We start from the raw sequence: 21,717 nt of genomic DNA, 5'->3' as shown, positions 1-21,717 counted from the left end.
AGGAAGTGGCAGTGTTATATATACCCCTCCTCCCATCTCCAGCTTCAATACCAAATACGTAAAGGTTTTAAAAATGATACTACATGTTATTCACTTAAACTAGAATCTCACCTTTTCTTATTTTTCCATTGTTTTCGTCTTCGGCAGCAATAAAGAGTGGTTATGGTAAGAAGCACGAATATGGCAAAGCTGGACATGATGGAGATTATTACAGTCATGGAGTATGTAGGTGAGACAGAGAAGGAGGATGAGGAGGAGGAAGGCACATTTGGAATGTCCACACTCGGCTTTGAGGACATCATTGGTGGGAATGCTGTAAGTCAACAACAGATTTTCACTCATCCTTAAACTTTTAAGCAGCAACTCTTGTATTCAGGCAATCAGGAAACTAAATTTAAGACTATGTTTTAATGTATCAGGTTCTCCCTGGTTATATATCTGTACAGCGCAATTGTAAGAATCCAGTGAAGTCTAGTTGTAAGTAAATCCAGCTTACAGAATCATAGAATTTTAAAGATGAGACTCAGAGAAAGGAAATACTTTTTCCAAGACAAATGCAAATCCTGGGCTAGTGTCTTTACACTCATCATAGTTTTTATGACCTGACAACAATCATGGACATTGTTAAGTTATTAAATAAAATATTTTTATGAAATTGAAGTCAGGATTGTCTAAAGCTGAGGTTTTATACATATGTATTGTTGATTTACAAACAGAATTAAATGGAAGAACATGGAAAATGGAAATAGTAGGACAGAAATGAGAAAGTTAGTTCATCTAACAATTGAACTCCTGTCAAATTCCTATTAAAAAGGTCAATGCAATATACAAATAAGTTAAAATCTGTATTACCGCTGGAAACCAAAAGATGTCATACTAATGTCCCTCTGTAGGGTGTAACGTCCATTGTGTATCTATTAAAACAACATTATGAATTATATTTTAAATCCTTTTAGTTGACTGAGTAAAGACAAAAACATGGATACAGAATATTTTAATAATATAATCAACAAGAATGTCTTAATAGTGAAGAATGAACTTTGTACCCTAAAAAGACAGAATAAACCTTATTTTCAAATATTTGTTGGATACTGACAGACACGGTCTTTTCTGTCAGGTCACAAAGATGAATCTCAGTAAACTTCAAAGGAAGAAATTATGCAGATCTATTCTTTGACCAAAATGCAATTAATAATAGATTAAATAAAATCCAATAAGGCATTAAAAAAAGAAACATTTTAATAACCTTTCAGTCAAAGAGTAGAAAGTAGCCATAGTTACAGATGACAAAATAACTTCCTAACAGTGTTGATGAGATTTGGCCAAAGATGTGTTCAGTGATAAACTCATAGCATTATCTTCTTCCATTAGATAAAAAGAATGAAGTGAATGAACTAGATATTTAAAACTTTGGAAAAGAAACAAAATCTACAGAAAACAAAGGAAAACAGGTGATATAGTGACAGCCATGTACAAGCAGAAATTAATAAGTTAGAATACACATAACACAAATGATAGAATTTAAAAATAGGTCAATAGTTTGTCTTATAAATATTTACAAAGTAGTCTAATCAGTGACATTTTAATTTTAAAATGAAAAGAAAGGCACAAACATACAAAATTAGGAATGATAAAGTCATTTTAACAATAGACTCAAAGGTCAATAAAAATGAAATAATATATAACTATGGAGTTACATTTTTAAAATCTTAAGGAAAATGGTAGGAGCACATTAATTACCAAATTTGAAGAATTAGAAAATCTGAAACTAGCCATAACCAGGAAATTTAAGTCATTATAGAATTATGGTTACAGTCTTTCAGTCTTGGAAGAGATACAATTTTCACAGTTTTATAATATATTCCAGTAAGAGAAAAATCTTTCAGATTGTTTTAGCAAGTTATTATAATAGTAATATCACAACCTGACAGTGTTAGCACAAAAGAAAAGTGCAGATTATAGAGCATAGATTTAAAAGATCCTAAATGAAATATTAGAAATTGACTGCAATATAGTAAAAAAAATGATTTCTTAGAAGGAACTATATTATTATAACACATCACAGAGTCAAAGGAAAACTTTCATTGCAGTGGATGCCTGAAGCCATTTGAAATAGGACACTTGTAAAAGCAGAGATTATAAGGGATGCCTACGTATGACTTCTTAGTCTAGGCATGGAAGCAGTGATTATGCCCTGAGCACCAGTGGCTAAGCAAGTGGTTTTGAAGCCTGTGGAGACCAAGTTTGGTCACCCCTGTGACTCAAGCAGGCACCTGTAACTAGAAGAATGTTAGCACAGCAGTAAAACATTCGTGCAGGACCAATGACAGCATTTCTCATCAAGCATCACAGCAGTGGTGGATGTAACAGACTTCCCAGGCTCCGCTGTGATGGTTTGAAAGCTGCTCTGACTTTCTGTGAACTGAGTCATTCGAAGATTTAAAAAATCAATCCAAGATGAGTGGGGAGGGGGGCTTAAAATGGAGAGCTAAACTTAATGCTAATATGAAAGTAGGAGCAATCATTAAAAGACAGGGAGAAGGGAAGCAAGAAGGAAATATCCAAAAGATAAACTAATGATTAAAAAAAATCTTCCATCACCCTTCAAAGGGAACTGGTAATATCCTTTAGAGTTTACTCAGAATTCAAGAGACTCTCCAAGAAATATTTGAGGGCTTTACACACTCCCACAGAATATGAGACAGTCTACCTAATAAGGATGACTTCTCTGTTCAATGACTGACCTACCTGAAGAGCTAAAGCCAATTTCTTTGATAATTGTATTTAACTAGGGGAACATATTTTTAGACATTCCTCACCATATGGTCAGATGAAACGATCAGTTTATGACATCTGGAGTTCATTTTCTTACATATAACAAAGATTTCATAAAATGATTTAGCTAATCTATGCTGCTCACAAGTCCTTATAATCAGTGTAGAAGGCAGAAATCTGGATGCTTTTGTGTGTCTTATTTCTGTCTAATCTAGGATTGAAGGTCAGCACCTTTCATACAGTAAACTCTCAATGAACGCTTGACTGGATGAATGAGTAAACAATCAAAGGATAACAAACATCACAGTCATCAATTAAAAGTCCAATCAAAGTTAACTTTGGTTGCTTCTGTGACAAAGAATTGAAACATTTCTTTTTCATTCTTTCAAGTTGGGAATGACAATTCAACAGGTTTCCAGAATAATAGATTTTTAGGGTTTTCCAAAGCTGTTCTTGTTTCCTAGCTCTGAGTGATTCAGTTGTGACCAGTAGCATTCTTTCTTTCAATATTTTAAGTCTTAGTCGTTTAAGTAAGCTGGTAAAATCAAGTCCTGGCATTTAGCCAAGTGCAGAAACAATTAGGCCTGGAATATCTAGCCCAAGAAATGAATATGATTTGAGCCTTGAACATGAAAATCAAAGGAAGTTAGTCGACATGAAAAAAATTTCTAATTTCATTCTGAAGATTTCTGCATTCTGGTAGGCTTAACGTACCATCTGATACACGTTAGTTTCTAGGACACCCCTTTTCAAGCAACCTTCTTGAATTCTTTCCTAGAGATTTTGAGATGACCCTTTTAAAACCATTTGATTTGACCCTGTAAACTTTATACTATTGGATGATACAAAAATCATGAATGCAAAATCAAAAGGTGATATTTTAAATTGGCTTATTTTATAGCCATAGAAGGGATAAAGCAACTTAGTAACCTTGAGGTAGGAGATGGGATTTGTATCATTCACTAAATATGGTGCTCTCCATGGCCTAATTAGTAGCTATAAACTGGGATCTCCAATGATCTTCCTTCATATTCTACCCTGGGTGAGTATAGTGAAAAGACTTTGAGAGGGACCGTACATCCTGTTCTGGACATCATGAAATATGGGTGTAAATACGCATGCATGAATCCAGTTATATACACATAACGTTTCAAGGGCACAAACAAAATTACTTACTTGTTAGGTTTTCTTTTTTATAATCTGAAGGGGAAAGGATAAAAATTTGTTTTAAGTGAGCATCCAGATAACTCCTGTGTTCTGTGAGAGAGTGCTAAGAAATGCAAGTTCTCTTTCAGCTTTTTAATATAAAATGGGAAAACATTCTTCGCATTCGAATGCGAAAGGATTGCATCTTTGAAATTAAAACAGCTGTTAGGGCTCACCACATAGTTCCTTACAAATGAAGTTCATTAAAGCAACATGCAGCCATTCAGCTTTGTTTTATGAGATCAGCATTTGCAAACATATGGCTTATTTTTGCCTGCTGAAAAATCTGCTTCCTTGGCTAAGAAAGAGGACTTTATGCCTTTATTCCACTCCTCTGACAAAATATGAACTGTTTCTTGGCCATTTCTCTGCACATTCCATAAAATGTTATGAGCTCTCATAAGATCTGCTTATGAAGTAAGGTAAGATCTCAAGCAGCAGCGAAAAGTGCTCTTTAATTTCTTTTAGAACAAATGGAATAAATCCTTATGCTAACCGGTGCAATTAGGATAGCAGTAGGATTCTGTTATGAGGTATGGAAGGAAGGCAGAACTCAAAAAAAAATTGGAAATGCCTAGGAATGTTAGGAGATTTAAATTCACACCTCAGTTTCCTCAAAATAGTAAATTTCTCTGAACCTCCAAAGTCTCGAGAGAACTCTGTTACCTAAATATGGCAGTCTGGTACAGGCCATGGGGTCCCAGTGCATGCTGGGGAGTTTGTTGCAGTCCGGCATGGAGAGCAGATGTATCCCAGATCTGTGGAGTCCCCTGGGGGTCTCTTCTTCCACCGCTAGCCATTCTTGTGCACAGAAGAGCTCCTTTACTGCCAGGCAGTATTCTCTAAAATAATTTAGGGAGAACAAAATTTGATGAATCATAGCACGTTGAAGCCAAATTGGTGGCGGATCCTAAATCCCATATTTTCAAAACATCATCATAGTACACTGTTTGTTCTTGCAAAAGTGTTTTTGTAAAGATCCTTTTATTGTAAATAATGTGAGAAGTTATGAAATATATAGTATATTATCCCTTGTGATGAAATGCTGTCTTGTTTTGTTTTTAAAACATCACTAATGCTACTGGGGAAAAGAACTTTCAAGTTCAAAAGGTAATGGATTAGGAATCCCAGATATGTTTTCTCTTAACTTCATATTAAAGTAACTACAAAGGTACAGAAACAAGGTACGCAGAGCTTTAAAAGATCATTGTCAAGCAGTTTCCAACCTGGGAGGTTTTTCTGTAATCTCGGGGCTAATGGGCAGGGCCTGAGGAACACAGTCTGTGTCTCTGTGTGCTTTGTTCCCTAAAACAGAATAGCATCACCTTCCTGAAAGGTTATAGGAGGGCTTGGGAGTCCTTACCCAGCCCTACCCTTGGAGGAGCTGAGTCCTATCCCATTGCTGTGTGTGCTTTCATCTGAGAAAGCTAGAGTAAGGTCTGTGTGAATACGAAGCTGCAATGTTCATCTCTATGTTGTACTGAGTGAAAAGGCTGAAGAAAGATTAGGTAGACTAGTTGGACTAATTAGAATTTTGTGGATTAATATTTGTTCAAGCTTATCTTACAGGATATAGGATAGACTACATAGGAAAAATCAAGTTAGTTCCAAATTAAGATATTTGGGATTCATAATAAGAGGAAATTAAAGATAATTAAAGAAATTAAGGATAATAATAGTAATATCATTCATTAAATATATGAAGTATAAAAGAGGAGGAAATTTTGTGTGAGTGTGTACATTCGTGTGTATGTGTAGTTATATATACATGTATATATATTTTTACTACTCATGCCTACACTCCTGCTTTCCCAGGCAACCACTTGCCAATATGGACCAACTGAGCATGTGCAGAATGAAAGGGCTGTGCATACTAATGTGATGGGATATAATGGGAGTCATGAGTACAACAGTGGAATGTAGATTCCTAATATGTCTGCAAAGGAAGAGGGAACAATGGGGCTTTCAGGCTTCTGAGACGCTGAAGAACTGGAGAAACATTGTTTGGCTTGCTTCTTCTTATGCCTGGTCCCATCCTTGGGTCATATAAGCAAATCTTTCTGCATTCAGATGTTACAGTTAAACTGTGCAAAAGCAATACGGGACATATGAAAGAACTTTTTAGCCCACATTATGTGGAGAAAGCAAATACCTGGGAAAATTGTTTTTTATTATACATGGAAAGACACGTTAGAGAATTTAAAAAATTGTTTTGTTTTCATTGACATGCACTGAAGCATGGCCTCTACAGAAGAGTTTTCCACGGGGAAAAAAAAAATCAAGATGAAATGCAAAATAGAGTGAAAACTAGGTTAAGTTAAACATGGTAGTGACTGAAGAAAATAAAGACCACAAAGAAGTGAAAACAACTTTGTTTCACAGAAACAAGTGAAATCTTCATTGAGAAAGAAATGGCACGGCAAGATATTGAACAAATAATAGGGGAAAACTTTAGAAGTTCTAACTGAATGCAGAAAGAAAGATGAAAATAGTGAGTAAGGAGATAACTGAGAGGGAGAAGCAAGCAAGAAATTCAAAGTACAAATAACAATGTTTCCCAGCAAGAAACTAGAGCACATAAAAAAATAGAAAAATACTCAGAGATATACTATAAGAAAACATTCTTAAAATAAAAAGGACATAAGTCTGATGATGAAGTCATATTATCCATTCTTTTTATATTACTTATAGGAAAGAAAATAATGAAATCTACTCCCAAGTCTTTGTAAATGTCTAATTTTTTAAACAATTATTGATTATACATAAGAAAAAAGAAAACCTTAATGAAGTATAAAAATGTGAAAATTTCTAGACTATATTTTTCAACCCCAATGTGAATAAATTGTTTACAAGGATTAAAAAAGTAGAAACAATTTTCAGATTAAAAAAAATACTCAGGGACTTCCCTGGTGGCGCAGTGGTTAAGAATCTGTCTGCCAATGCAGGGGACACAGGTTCGAGCCCTGGTCGAGCAAGATCCCACATGCTGCGGAGCAACTAAGCCCGTGCGCCACAACTACTGAGCCCGCATGCCACAACTACTGAAGCCTTTGTGCCTAGAGCCCATGCTCCACAACAAGAGAAGCCACCGCAATGAGAAGCCTGCGCACCACAACGAAGAGTAGCCCCCGCTCGCCACAACTAGAGAAAGCCTGCGCACAGCAACAAAGACCCAACACAGCCAAAAATAAATAAATAAATAAATTAATTTTAAAAAATACTTGTTTAAATAACAGGTGGAATTAAGAAAAAAATTTAAGTACACTACAAATGGCTCACAGATTTAAGAGTTAATTAACTATGCTATTCTAATAAATTTGAAATCTCAGTGAATGGGATTTTTTTCTAAAAAAACAAAAAAGTTAAATTATTTTCAATCTTGAGAAAGAACATCTGTGGCCTATGCATGTAAACTGATCTAGGGCATAAATGTTGGGAAATTACTCAATAAATTTATTTTGTGCTAGCATATGAAGATACAATTCAATTTTAATTCTCATTGTTCCTCAAAAGATACTTAGATGTCATGTCTGATGAAAATATAATCTTAAGTGAAGAAACAACAAATTATATTAGTCTTAAGTAATTAAAAAAAAATTTTTTTTGATGTGGACCATTTTTAAAGTTTTTATTGAATTTGTTACAATGTTGCTTGTGTTTTATGTTCTGGTTTTTTGGCCGCGAGGCACGTGGGATCTTAGCTCCCTGACCAGGGATCGAACCCGCACCCCCTGCATTGGAAGGCGAAGTCTTAACCACTGGACTGCCAGGGAAGTCCCTATATTAGTCTTAAAATGTCTCCAAACCCTCAAAATCTGCAGTAAGTTGAAGAATGGAGCACTCTATTTTAATGACCTCTGTAGTCCTTTTATACTAAATAGAATGCCTTAAAACTATTTCAATATTTAAATAGTTCCTGGTTTTATCAAAACAGTTGGAAATGTGCTGTGTTGGTAGTCTTCATGTGTTTTCTTGAAAAGCAAACAGTATCCATCCAGTTTCTAATATATACCCTGGGTACAATTTATCCTTTAATCCTCTCAGCTCTATTGCAGACGAGGAAACTGAAGTTTAGCTGAGGTCATATGTCAGCGCATCTAGAAAGCAGTACAAAACAGTATTTGAACTTTGTTCCATTTAGCTCAAAAGCTACATTGATTCCTGTCTTTTCTACACAAGAAGTAAATAAAGGCAAAGATAATTCTATTGAAAGTCGGTTTATAAATTTCAGTGTTTAAAGAGTAGGGGGTTTTAAAGAAATATCTGTTTTATAACTGTTTCTACTCCTTCCACCCCCCATGACACAAGAGTGTCAGTACTTAAATTAGAATATTGGGTGGAATGTATTTTAATATTCTGACATGCTCACCAAGATCTCATATTTATTGGCAAATAATGCTGAAATACTTGATATGTAGTCTTTATTTTCTCTATCTTGGCTTACTAATGAGGTCCATATTAGTTTGGGATTTTGTTTTTTACTTCCTAGAAAGCAGGGATGTTTATGAATATGATAATAATGTGAACAATAACAATAACAAATATAATAGAAATATACAAATATAATAGAATATTATACCTTTTATGACATTTTCTAACTTAGAGCCCTTGTATAATAGGGTTTCACCAGTCATTCACATGGTAGGAATTTTGTCCAATTAATTACCTTATATTTTGGACAAAAGCCAGCTTTTGCCTTTACTCTTGCACATAACAACTTCCTCTTTTGAAAACTTTTCCTGTTGGCAGACAGACAAACAGAATTTCCCCATTTATTTATTTCGTAAATTTTACCTGCAAATGGGTGTAGGAGTAGGTGCCACCCCAGGGTTACATTCTTGGAAGATGTGGTTACACAGTAAAGCTTCAGCAGCCGGCCGGCAGAATGGGCTCACTGCTTTCAGTTCATTCCAGGCAGTGTGGACCAGTAGTTCTTGGGCCTCCTCAGGGTCTGCGTAGGAGTTGTTGAAGAAAACAAGAGCATCTTTTGCCAGGACAGCATTACACACCTCCCCTCTGTACTGGGCGCAGTAGCCTTTGTTATCTTTCTGTGGTTTACTGAAAGAAGCAGTGAACAACATTTCTGATCACATGCTATTTTTTAGCATTCCATCTGCCTTTTTGTTTGTTTTCCATTTCCACATCTGCATCACAGAAATAGAAGATTGCACCAGGAAATTGGTTGAAACGTTCCATCTGAATATTGTCTTCATTACCAGCAGCAATTATATTACCTCTAGCTACTCCAGAGGGCTATGAAGAGGATCAAATGTGATAATGGATGTGGAAAGCTTTGGAAACACTCAAGGCCAGAATGGATGGGAGAATTTTTATTGTTTCCATCATAAATAAAATTTGACTCCACATTTGTTACATATAAGCGGACATAGCAAATAAATACATCTAAAAAATATATTCATCATCATGATTAATAAGTGACTGAACGTAGTAATTGCTCTGATCCAAAGAGCTTGCAGCTTGATGAACATAGTTTATTTAAACATTATGATAGTTAAGGATTTGAATTTTGTGGCACATCTTCCAAAATCAGATTCTCTCACTCACACATCTTCCCAGCATTCCATTAAAGAATAAGAAGAAAGCCACACAGGGAGGAGAAAGCATTGGCTATGGCTCTCAGAGGAGCTAAGTAGCATCTTCACTTTTGCTATTTTCTCACCACATGTCTTGGGGAGAGTCATCTGGTCTCTGACAATGTCCTAATCTGTAAAGTGATGTAAGTAATTATCCTGAACCCAGGTTATTGTGTGTTCATTGGTAATATAAGTGTTAGCATAGCAATAAGATTAAAAGCTTGTCTGCTATAACAATTGAAGAGGACAATAAGAAAAATGGAAAACGCAGCTGGTAGTCCCTCCACATATCCACTGCTTCCTTAATGCAATGCTGGGAATTATAATAACTCGTATACTCACCTGACAGATATTTATTGAGCACTTATTATGTGCAGGCACTGTAATGGTCTCAATATATCCTTATGCCTTCCATCAGATATCTCATTAACAATGACAGCAAATTCAAGTTGCACTCTCATTTAGATTTGTACATCTGTTGGAATTTAGCATTTCATTATCTTTATATAAAGGATTTCAAGGAAAGAAAATTAAACAAATTGGAATTTGTGGGGATTAAGTTGCTAACAGACCCCATTTGAATTTGAAAAGTTGATTAGAAACATCATTGACTGGTCTTTGAAGCAAATCTATTAAATGAGATACAACTCATTCAGGTAAAACAATGAACTTCTGTGAAATACTATATTTTAAAATGATGTTTTGTAACATAGAATCATTCTCTAATTCATACTAGCATTCTACTAATTAGTCAACATGAATTTTATTGCATTACCTGTAATTCATTGGGGATTTTTTAAATGAAGGCCTTGAATAAGAAAATGCAAAACTCCCATGAAAACTTGGGCCCTATAGGGTTGAGAAAACACCCAGAGAAATAGCTCATGACTCAACCTCTGAGGGAACTCAGGGTATGCTGACACTAAGAAAGTTCTAGAGAAGCAAGGATACTGTGCTTTAAGAAACTGAATAATAATACCTAACAATTAGAAATACCCCAAACTGGCTTACAAAATGGTCACACATATTGATAATCCTTCCATAAAAAGAGAGGATGGATAAGAGCAGGTGTGACTCTTTTCACTTAGAAGAAAACTATAGGGACTTCCCTGGTGGCGCAGTGGTTAAGAATCCACCTGCCAGTGCAGGGGACACGGGTTCAAGCCCTGGTCCGGGAAGATCCCACATGCCGTGGAGCAACTAAGCCCGTGCACCACAACTACTGAGCCTGTGCTCTAGAACCCGTGAGCCACAACTACTGAGCCTGTGTGCCACAACTACTGAAGCCCATATGCCCAGAGCCCATGCTCTGCAACGAGAGAAGCCACTGCAATGAGAAGCCCGTGCACCGCAACAAAGAGTAGCCCCCGCTCGCCGCAACTAGAGAAAGCCCGTGCAGCAACGAAGACCCAACACAGCCAAATATAAATAATAAATAAATAAATTTATAAAAAACTATATCATGTAAAAGTTGAATATTTCTCCTAGTGTCTCTGAGCTGAGAATTATTCATCCATGTTGCACGGTCATGTGTTAACTACTGCATGACACTTCTTTATTTTTCCATGAATATTTTTAATTTAAAAAATTCATGATTTTTTTCTTTAATTACATAAGCAAAACACATTTAAAAGAAAACACTGGAAACTAAGAAAACTTACACAAAAGAAAAAATGAAAATAGCCTCAGAGATAAGGATTATTAATAATTAATTAAGAACCAATTCTTTTTTTCTGAATTTCTGCTGCTTCTCTTTTAAAAAGCCCTGGAAAAATCTTTAGAACGACCTCAATGTGAATTAATAGTATGGAGTCCTCACTGATTTTTGAACATTAGCTATATAATGCAAAAGAAAAAAAAAGAAAAAAGAAAAAGCAGAATACGTTTTGAATAGAAATGAGAAGATCTTGGTTTCCATTTTGATTTGTCTTCCTACCAGCTTGAAGATAACTAGCCTGTGAAAAGCCTTTGCATGCTGGGAAAAACCATACAGATACAAAGTATATGGTTCTTATTAATTTTCTATGTCTCTGTGATGTTCTGGGAGCATTAAAGACTTAGCTTTGGTAGTACATCTTTGCTTGGATTAGCCCCACAAGGTAAGGGATATATAGGACCAAATATATATATATACAGGAATAGAGTGAGTGGTTTAAAAATACATAGGGAGGACACATGTGCTGAACAGTGTGCGAATGAAAGATGGCATGTCTTCTGCGGGTGGCCTGTATTTTAATTTCCCTTTTACTATATATATATATATACACACACACACATACATACATAAAGAGACTGCCCAGTCACAGTTTCAGTCAGAGTTGGAACAATTTCCTCCCCTGTTCTGCTGACTTAGAAACCTCAAATTTTATGCAGTGATCAAATTTCAGAGGCAAGATATGGAGGCCAATGGGGCCATTTTTTCCCTCATCCTTCTAAGCCTATCACTTAAAAAATTTCTTTTAAGGAGGTCACGGCAAAACCCAGGGAACAAGATGAATGCAAAAAATTTCCATTGGTGTCTTTTGTCTTGTGCAAGTGATGGGTGCCCTTTCTGTCCAGCTGAAGTCGTATTTCTCCACATGCAGATCTTGGGACTGTGGATGGAGTAACAGCAGAGGCAGCTGGTCCTGTTGCTCCTGTGAACAGTGGGGCAGAGGTCACAGGGATGTGTTCGCAGAATGCTGGTTGTTTTGGAATGATCCGCTGGACTACCTCCAAAAATTCTGGTTAATCTTGCACATGCAGCCAGTCCCTCTCTTGTCTCCTGACAGACTGAACCTGGCTGACCTCTCTTTCTGAACAGTTTCTCTTTTTGGAGGCAACAACTGATATTTGACCCCAAGTCCCCCTTCTAACTTATTTTATAGCAGACAGCTCTCCTTGGTCAGATGGAATATTTAAAGGATTCTCACTACACCTTTTGCTTTTATTTTCTCTCTGCTTTAATGTATGTATGAATGTGTTCATACATACATTAAATGTATGTATGAATGACATTCAGTGGAATACAGTTGACCCTTGAACAACATGGATTTGAATTGTATGGGTCCACTTATGCACAGTTTATTTTCAATAAATACTACAGTCCTACACGATCCCATCCGTAGTTGGTTGAATCCAAGGATGCAGAACATGGATATGGAGAAACCACATAGACAGACAGCCAACTCTAAAGTTATAGGGCATGCTGGTTGGTGCCCCTAACCCCTGAATTGTTCAGGGGTCCACTGTTTTAAAATGTGATCTTCCAGTTTCTATGAGGGCAACGTCTCTTCCCTTTGAACACATAATATAATACGTTGTCCAAGGGCACATCCAGATGACCAGCCATGGCATGGTTGGTTGGGACAACCCCACTCCCCCAGCGGAAACTCCACACCTTCTTTTCCTGCCCTCCCTAGGGCTGGCACACTTGAGAACGAGACCTCTCCTCTGATAGCGACACATCTTCTTTCTTCTACAGCAACTGCCAGGCTCCCATTGTACTTTCCCAACAAATGTGATGGCCAGGGCCCTACGCCACTCTAAACTTCCAAAGCAAACTGGAATTCTTTTTATCCTTTCATGCCTAGTGTCTTTGTATATGATTCATTCTCTATGACAGGGATCGGCAAATAGAACCCACAAGTCGAATTGGCCTACTGCCTATTTTTATACCACCTGTGAGCTAAGGATGGGGTTTACATTTTTAGATGGTTGAAAAAAATCAAAAGAAGAAGTGAAAATTATATGAAATTCAAATTTCAGTGGCCAGAAGTAAAATTTTATTGGAACAGAGCCAAGTTCATCCATTTACAAATTGTCTATGGCTCCTTTTGTGCTGCAACAGCAGAGCTGAGCAGTTGCAACAGAGACCGTATGGCCCACAAAGCCACATACTTGCTATCTAGCCCTTTGCAGAAAACCAAAAGTGCTTGTGTTATCACAAGTGAAAAATGGTATGGAATTTTCATTAGTTAGCATTTATTTGACTATAATCAGTTAAAATTCTTTTCATTTGCATTTAGTTGCATGTGAATGATTTATTTCTGTTCTTGAGCCCTTGGAATTTGTGCACGATTCCATTATTATGTTGCCTTGTAACTAATGTGTGTGTGTGTGTGTGTGTGTGTCGGTCCCCTAGTAAAATGTAAATTCCTTGCGTGCAGGGAATATGTACAATTTGTTTTGTTTTACCACTTTCCAATATAGTGCCAGGAATAGAGTGAGTGTTTTAAAGATGCCCAGAGAAGACAGGTGTGCTGAATGAAAGAGGTGTATGAATGAAAGATGGCATCTCTTCTGTGGTTGGCCTGCATTTTAATTTACCTTTTCCCGTGTTTGTGTTGTATATCCCTTCAGTAGATATTCAGCTTCTCTGTAGAATCCTTCAGGTCAGGACTCTTTCTCAATACCTATTTATTAGGTAAACAAATGCATCAAAGCTATATGAATTGGGAAAAAGATTGAGAGCAAACTAAATTTTCTTATGCAATGAATTATTTCATTCCATGGAATTAGAATCAATGGCTTGAGTTGCAGGTCCTGCTCAGTTGCTGTGCTACCTGGATTAGCATCGTAGGTATGAATCTGTGTTCTCGAGTCTGTCTGTCTGAGCTCAGATTGAGGCTTTGCAGTTATCTATGTGGTCTGGACAACTCTTGTGCCTCAGGTTCCTCATATAAAGAAAGAGGGATGATAGTTTTTGCCCCATAAAGTTGCTGAAACATTAATATGAGAACAGTGGTACTCAAAAATGCCCTGCAAAACTTAACTGCTATTATTGTTAGTAATGAACCATTCTAAATCTCAGTTTCATCATTTGTAAAATTAGATGAAATTTTACACATCACAGAGTTTTTATGAAAGGCAATTTTATGCAGATAAGATGCTGTAAGTGTCACAGTGTTATATTACATGGTGTTACTTTCTTATCTGCAGGATAAAGCTATGAGGGAGGCTTTGGGAGTCAGTTCTGTGTCTCTTTTCCAAGCCTATCATATACTGTGTAAGTCATGTGTACTCTCCAGTTCAAAGTAACTCTCTTAGTTTCTTTTCTGTACAATAGGGATAATACTAGCACCTATTTCATGTCCTGAGGATAAATTTTTAAAATGCATGTAAAGCTCTTAGCACAGTGCCTGATACATAGTAAGTATTCAACAGATGTTGCCTCTCTTCATCTTCATCATCATTTTGTGAGAGTATGAAAAGGATTAGAAATTAGAAAGTTTTCTGAAAGATTACAGTACTCAACGAATAATAGATACTCAATAAATGGCATGTCAAACAAAGCGAAACAAAACATTGGTATAACAACAATATCTTACCTCCATTCTAGTAACAGGAAAGGAAGTTTCCACAGGAAATCAAATTAAAGGGGAAAAGAAACAAAAGTTAGTACATTTTCATCTCAAGGTTTGTAACAGATAATTTTCATTCTTCTAATCTCTAAGTTTCTGACAAGTTCCCTGCTTCTGCTAGGAGGCCAGATACTGCATTAACAGGCAGATTTGGAGAAGGAGAGTAAGAAAATATTAAATGTCTCCAGGAACTGAATTCTTCTTTCCAAGCTGAGTCAACCGTGGCTGCATTAGCCCAGGCAGTATCATAGGTCAGAATTTCCCTCTGTTGGCCACCCAAGGACTTTGCATCAAGAAAGCAAGAAGTGGAGGTTGAACAGGAAGAGGGTGGTGGAGCTGTGATTCTCACAGACCCACTGGCTTCACGTGGTCACACAGCGTCCCACACTCAGAAGGGCCCCATGCTTAATTTAATATTCTGCTGTTACCATCTTGAAACACTTAATAATTTTTTAACAAGGGGCCCCACATTTTCTGGAGAGAACAGATGGAAGAAACAGGAGGAAATTCTTACAGAGAAAAAGGTATAGAATTTGGAAGGGGTAAAGGCAGAATCTAACAGCAGCTGAGCAGGGAAAACCTGTTGAAATATGAAAAGGCCAAGGTTATGTATATGAAAGAGCCCTCAATTTAAGATGTGAAAGAGAGGATTCAATACCATGGAGATCAACCAGAGCCAAAGAGAATCCAGCCATAGAACTTGGGAAGAGATACTAAGCTTAGATAGGCTTCTATTTCAAGGACAAATGAGGAAAAAAAAAATCAAGGTCATTTAAGGGTGCTCAGTCTTTTCAAGAATATTAAGAGAATCAAAGGATGATTCACTAGGCTTCCATGTGTTTCGTACAGAAATTTCTCCAGTCACATTTTCTTTTTTGTGGGGCGGGGAGAGTGGGGAGCAGGGAAGGGGTCCAACAGCCTCCGATTATAAACAAGTGCTTTTATCTCAAAACTAGATTTTTAAAAATTTTCAAAAACTTCCAACAGTCATCAATATTTGTAGTATCTTTTCCATTATCTGGAAAAGCCAATAAAATGTTGTCTCTCTTCTAAAACATACAGCCAATCTAATATAAAAAAGCTGCCTGATTGTAAAAAGAATGCTTACCTCTTGAGCCTAGCTGCAGAAGAGCTGGTAGCAATTTAGTGTGGCTACTGGCTGTTAGTCATTTATGCCTTTCCTTTTTATTAAAAACAAAAACAAACACCTTTAATCCATTGGAAACCAGATGAAGCCACCATGAAATGCCAAGGGACAGGGCCTGTTTGGTTGGTAAGAACACTGCTACCTATCGTGGCTGAAACACTGGGTGATAGAGGGATTCGTGTGCTCCTGCTACATCACCCCACGTCTCACAACTGGGGGGGAACATTGCGGGGGACACGGGAGTGTGACGATGAGACATGAGAGAGAGTGTGAAACATGGTAGTACGTTCAATCAGCTATATCGATTACAAAATAAGAGTCCAAAGCTCTAATTTTTTCTGTAATAATGTGAAACATCAACTCAAAATATAGAAAATAAAAATATGAGATGAATGAATAAAGAAGATGTGGTATATATACACAATGGAATATTACTCAGCCATAAGAAAAAATGAAATAATGCCATTTTGCAGCAACATGGATGGACCTAGAGATTACCATACTAAGTGAAGTAAATCAGACAAAGACAAATATATGTATCACTTATAGGTGGAATCTAAACTATGATGCCAATGAACTTACTTACAAAACAGAAATAGACTCACAGACATAGAAAACAAACTTATGGTTACCAAAGGGGAAAGGGGGGGGAGGGATAATTTAAGAGTTTGGGATTAAAATATACACACTACTATATATAAAATAGATGACCAACAAGGACCTACTGTATAGCACAGGGAACAATACTCAATATCTTGTAATAACCTATAATGGAAAAGAATATGAAAAAGAATATATATAACTGAATCACTTTGCTATACACCAGAAGCTAATACAACAGTGTAAATCAATGATATTTCAATAAAAATTAAAAAAATAAAAACACATGGTCCATTTTGGGAGGGTGGGGAACTCCAATACTAACATATCGGATTTCTCCCTACTGCCCAGCTTTGGTTATGCTACATATTTTCATTTGAGCTTTAAATTTAGTGACCAGAATCCCCAGACTCTGAGGTCAATCCAGAGAAGGGGCATTGCAGACAGTGGGGGTGTTGGTAGAATGAGGAGTGGCTTATGTTAGAGGAGGGATGTGACCACAGACTCATTCCTGTACCCTCAGACTGAATAAGCAGAAAAGAACTCTGGACCTCAGTATTTCATGAAGGACCTATTAATGCCACTGAGAATGGAAAATACAAACACGGATTTTCCTCTACTGGATCCCTGTGTCTATTTTTCCCAGCTTTATTAAGATATAAGTGACATTCAACATTGTGTAAGTTTAAGGTAGACAAGGTGTTGATTTGCTACAGTTACATAATGCAACTCTCTTAGCAACTTTCAAGTATATAATACAGTATTAACTGTAATCACCAATGATGTACATTAGATTTCCAGAACTTATTCATCTTATAACTGGAAGTTTGTACCATTTGATCAATGTCTCCCCTTTTCCCCCACCCCACTGCCCCTGGTATCCACTACTGTACTCTGTTTCTATGAGTCAGACTTTTTCAGATTCCACATACAAGTGATATCATACAGTATTTGTCTTTCTCTGACTTATTTCACTTAGCACAATGCCCTCAAGTTTCATCCATGTTGTCACAAATGACCAAATCTCTTTCTTTATCATGGCTGAAAAATATTCTATTATATGTATATACCACATCTTCTTTATCTATTTTTCTGTTGACAGACACTTAAGTTGTTCCGTATCTTGGCTACTGTGAATAATGCTGCAATGAACATGAAAGTGCAGATACCTCTTTGATCTCCTCTTTTCATTTCCTTTGGATATATACCCAGAAGTGGGTTTGCTGGATCATATGGTAGTTCTATTTTTAATTTTTTGCAGAAGCTCCATACTGTTTTCCATAGTGGCTGAACCAATTTACAATTCCACCAACAGTGGGTCAGGGTTCCTTTCTCGCCAATACTTGCTAACTCTTATTTTTTTGATGATAACCATCTTAATAGGTATGAAATGATATTTCATTGTGGTTTTGATTTGCACTTCCCTGATGAATAGTGATGTTGAACACCTTTTCATGTACCTGTTTGCCATCTGTATGTCCTCTTTGGAAAAATGTCTATTCATATACTTTGTCCATTTTTAAATTAGATTGTTTGGGTTTTTTTGCTGTTGTATGTGTTCTTTATATATTTTGGATATTAACGCCTTATATATAATTAGCAAATATTTTCTCCCATTCTATAAGTTGCTTTTTAGTTTTGTTGATGGTTTCCTTTGCTGTACAGAAGCTTTTTAGTTTGACGTAGTCCCACTTGTTTATTTTTACTTTTGTTGCTTATGCTTTTGGTATCATATCCAAAAAAATCATCACCAAGACTGATGTCAAGGAACTTACTGTCTATTTTTTCTTCTAGGAGTTTTATGGTTTCAGGTCATGTGTTTACGTCTTTAATTCATTTCAGGTTAATTTTTGTGAGTGTTGTAAGATAGAGGTCCAGTTTCATTCTTTTGCATGTGGTTATCCAGTTTTCCCAAAACCATTTATGGAAAAGACTATCTTTTCCCCGTTGTATATTCTTGGCTCCCTTGTCATAAATTAACTGACCATATATGTGTGGGTTTATTTCTGGGCTCTTGATTCAGTTCCATTTGTCTAGGCATCTGTTTTTATGCCAGTCCCATACTGATTTGATTACTATAGCTTTGTAATATAGCTTGAAATCAGGACGTGTGAGGCCTCCAGCTTTGTTCTTCTTTCTCAGGGTTGCTTGGCTATTGGGACTTTTTTGTGATTCCATACAAATTTTTGAATTGTTTGTTCTATTTCTGTGAAAAATGCCATAGAATTTTAATAGGAGTATATGAAATCCACAGATAGCTTTGGGTGCTGTGGACATTTTAACAATATTAATTCTTCTGATCCATGAACACAGAATATCTTCCATTTATCTGTGTCTTCAATTTCTCTTATCAATGTCTTGTAATTTTCAGCATACAGATCTTTCTCTTCCTAGGTTAAACCTATTCCTAAGTATTTTGTTGTTTTTGGTGCTATTGTAAATGGGATAGTTTTCTTCTTTTTCAGATGTTTTGTTGTTAGTGTATTTAAAAAAAACTGATTTCTGTATGTTGATTTTGTATGTGAAACTTAATTCTTTGATTAGTTCTAACAGATTTTAGTGGAGTCTTTAGGATTTTCTATATATAAGATTGTATCATCTGCAAACAAGGAGAATTTTACTTCTTCCTTTCCAATTTGGATACCTTTTACTTCTTTTTATTGCCCGATTGCTTAGGCTAGGACTTCCAGTACTGTGTTGAACAGAAATGGTGAGAATGGGAACTCTTGTCATGTGCCTGATCTTAGAGGAAATGTGTTTAGCCTTTTGCCATTGAGTATGATGTTGGCGGTGGGTTTGTCATATGTGGCCCTTATTGTGAGGTATGTTCCTTATATCCAATTTGCTGAGAGTTTTTATTATGAATGTATGTTGAATTTTGTCAAATGCTTTTTATGCATCTATTGAGAGGATCATGTAATTTTTATCCTTCATTCTATTAATGTGGTGTATGACACTAATTGATTTGTGTATGTTGAACCATCCTTGCATCTCAGAGATAAATCCCACTTGATCATGGTGTGTGATTCTTTTAATGTGCTGTTGAATTTGGTTTGCTAGAATTTTGTTGAGAATTTTTGCATTTATGTTCATCAGGGAAATTGGCCTTTAGTTTTCTTGTAGTGCCCTTATCTGGCATTGGTATCAGGGTAATAAAGATTGGTGTTAATTCTTCTTTAAATGTTTGGTAGATTTAATACCTGTGTCTATTTTGATGGCCTTTGGCTCTTCCAGGACTATGCTCATTACAGAGATCATGAGGTATCTTGCCAGTCTCTGTCACAGGGCTGATGACAAAGAGAAGGCATCTTGCCAATAACCCAGCATCCTGCTGAGTTTAAATTGCAACTTGAGCCTTTTGAGGTTGTGACTGGAGGGGAAATGGAACTTCCTGGTTCATAGGGAGAGGTTCCAAAAGTTTTTCTGGCTCCTTTTGATGACTAACAGCAAATGTAAATGAGTCAGAAAGACGTATATCACATTTCTCAAATAATACATATGAATCTGGGCATACACATGGAAGAGTTTTGGGAAAATGAAGGCTGATCTTTATTTTTTTTGTTGTTGTCTTTCAAACACTAGAAATATCATTACACATGATCCTAAGCACTAGACCAGATTTTTCTATTTCCAGTTTTCCTGCTGGGATGAGTAAATAAACAGATGGAGTGAAATCTTCAAAGTGAAACACAGAGAATGTGACAAAGGGGACTGTTGACTACAGAACACTAGGGGAGGATGGGGATGGCTGAAATGAGAGAAAGGAGAATTTGGGGTAAGGAAGCATTGCCAAAATGTCCAGGGGAGGCACCAGGCTCTGGACCTCTGGCCAGCCCCATCAGAGGCCAATGGAGAGAGATGCCAAAAGCAGAAGTGGAGAGAGCGAATGTCACAACCAAGCTCTGAGAGATCTGGAAAGCATAAGACTGTGCTTTGAAATGATTCTGAATTAAAGTGGTTCCATGAATCCCTTTTTCACCAGAGTGGCCTCACTTCCCTGGAATATTGGTTCAGGGAGCACCCCAGAGTTGGGAAGTACAACAGTTTCCTCAGTGATGGCAGGGAGACTTTTATGAGGCATCTAGCAGCTTTGACTGAAAAGAACGGGTTAAGGAGAGGAAGAAAAATGGCAGGTGTCTCATGGGGTTCAGAGGTCTTATTTCAATGCACTCATGAGACACCCTCATTAAATCTGCTTGAGGAAATTTTAGGAAAAGTAGGGGAGCTTCAAGTCTCATAGTAAATGGGATCCAACAGGAAAAACAGATCAGGGGATGAACAAAAGGGCCTTGCAGCTTTTTATGAATTAGCTACGTGAGGGAGTCCCTCTACTCATTTTAGTAACTTTATTTTCTATGTACAGATGGATTCACATTTATTATTCAAATACAGTACCTACAGGCCCATTGGCTAAAGTCAAGTCATTACTGGTTTCAGTCTACATGACCATTGCCCCTACTGGGGTCACTGCTCCCTATCTGCATTCACCTCTGCTGCGGCAAGTTTCCAGCCCTCTCTGCTGCTATGTGCCAACTCACGCATTGCTCCCACCATCCCTTTCCCCATGCAAATTCTCCTGCTATTTTCCCCCAGGTTGCCATTGCTACTTGCCTTCATTCTCACTCTGGTCTATTCTCAACATTAATGACTTCTCCCTGCATTCTGGGACATTGCCCTTCTATGCTGCCTGTCCACACTTTAAGGCTCTTTTTACCACCAGAAGATACCATCATTTTCTTTAGGATTACAGCTTCCTCTGTTGGTATATTCTGTTTATTAACGGTGTTGGATCAGGTTCTCATTTGGACTAGGACTGGGATGAAAGGGGTGATGTTGCCGTTTACACTATGGTGGTAATTATGCTCTATAGTCCTTTCAGCATCTTGGAGATCATGTCATGTGATGGATCTGTCTTTGTGAGGGGGGGAGATAAACCCATTTTATCAGGTTCTTCTTTTTATTGATCATAGGACTGCCTTCACACCTGTCTTTGTACTTATGATGGGTGGGCTCTGAAGGTTACTGCACTAAAGGGGGAGTCCCTGACCAGTCC

The 21,717-nt window shown here is 37.0% G+C and overlaps 1 protein-coding gene across 3 annotated transcripts in view; it reads right to left on the bottom strand.

Annotated features, from left to right (window-relative positions):
* Positions 1 to 21,717, bottom strand: part of MUSK (muscle associated receptor tyrosine kinase) — a 101,273-nt gene that overhangs the window by 10,615 nt on the left and 68,941 nt on the right. For all 3 annotated transcript variants that reach the window (XM_082404264.1, XM_082404265.1, XM_082404266.1), the window contains 3 exons: positions 8,776 to 9,064; positions 4,648 to 4,823; positions 112 to 313 (listed from right to left, as the gene is read on the bottom strand). In XM_082404264.1, coding sequence (XP_082260390.1) covers positions 112 to 313; positions 4,648 to 4,823; positions 8,776 to 9,064 — 667 coding nt within the window. The remainder of the gene's footprint in view (positions 1 to 111; positions 314 to 4,647; positions 4,824 to 8,775; positions 9,065 to 21,717) is intronic.

The sequence above is a fragment of the Balaenoptera borealis genome (genome assembly GCF_965194805.1).
Source record: "Balaenoptera borealis genome assembly, chromosome: 8".
Lineage (NCBI taxonomy): Eukaryota > Metazoa > Chordata > Mammalia > Artiodactyla > Balaenopteridae > Balaenoptera > Balaenoptera borealis.
This window is presented reverse-complemented; position numbering and strand designations above follow the sequence as displayed.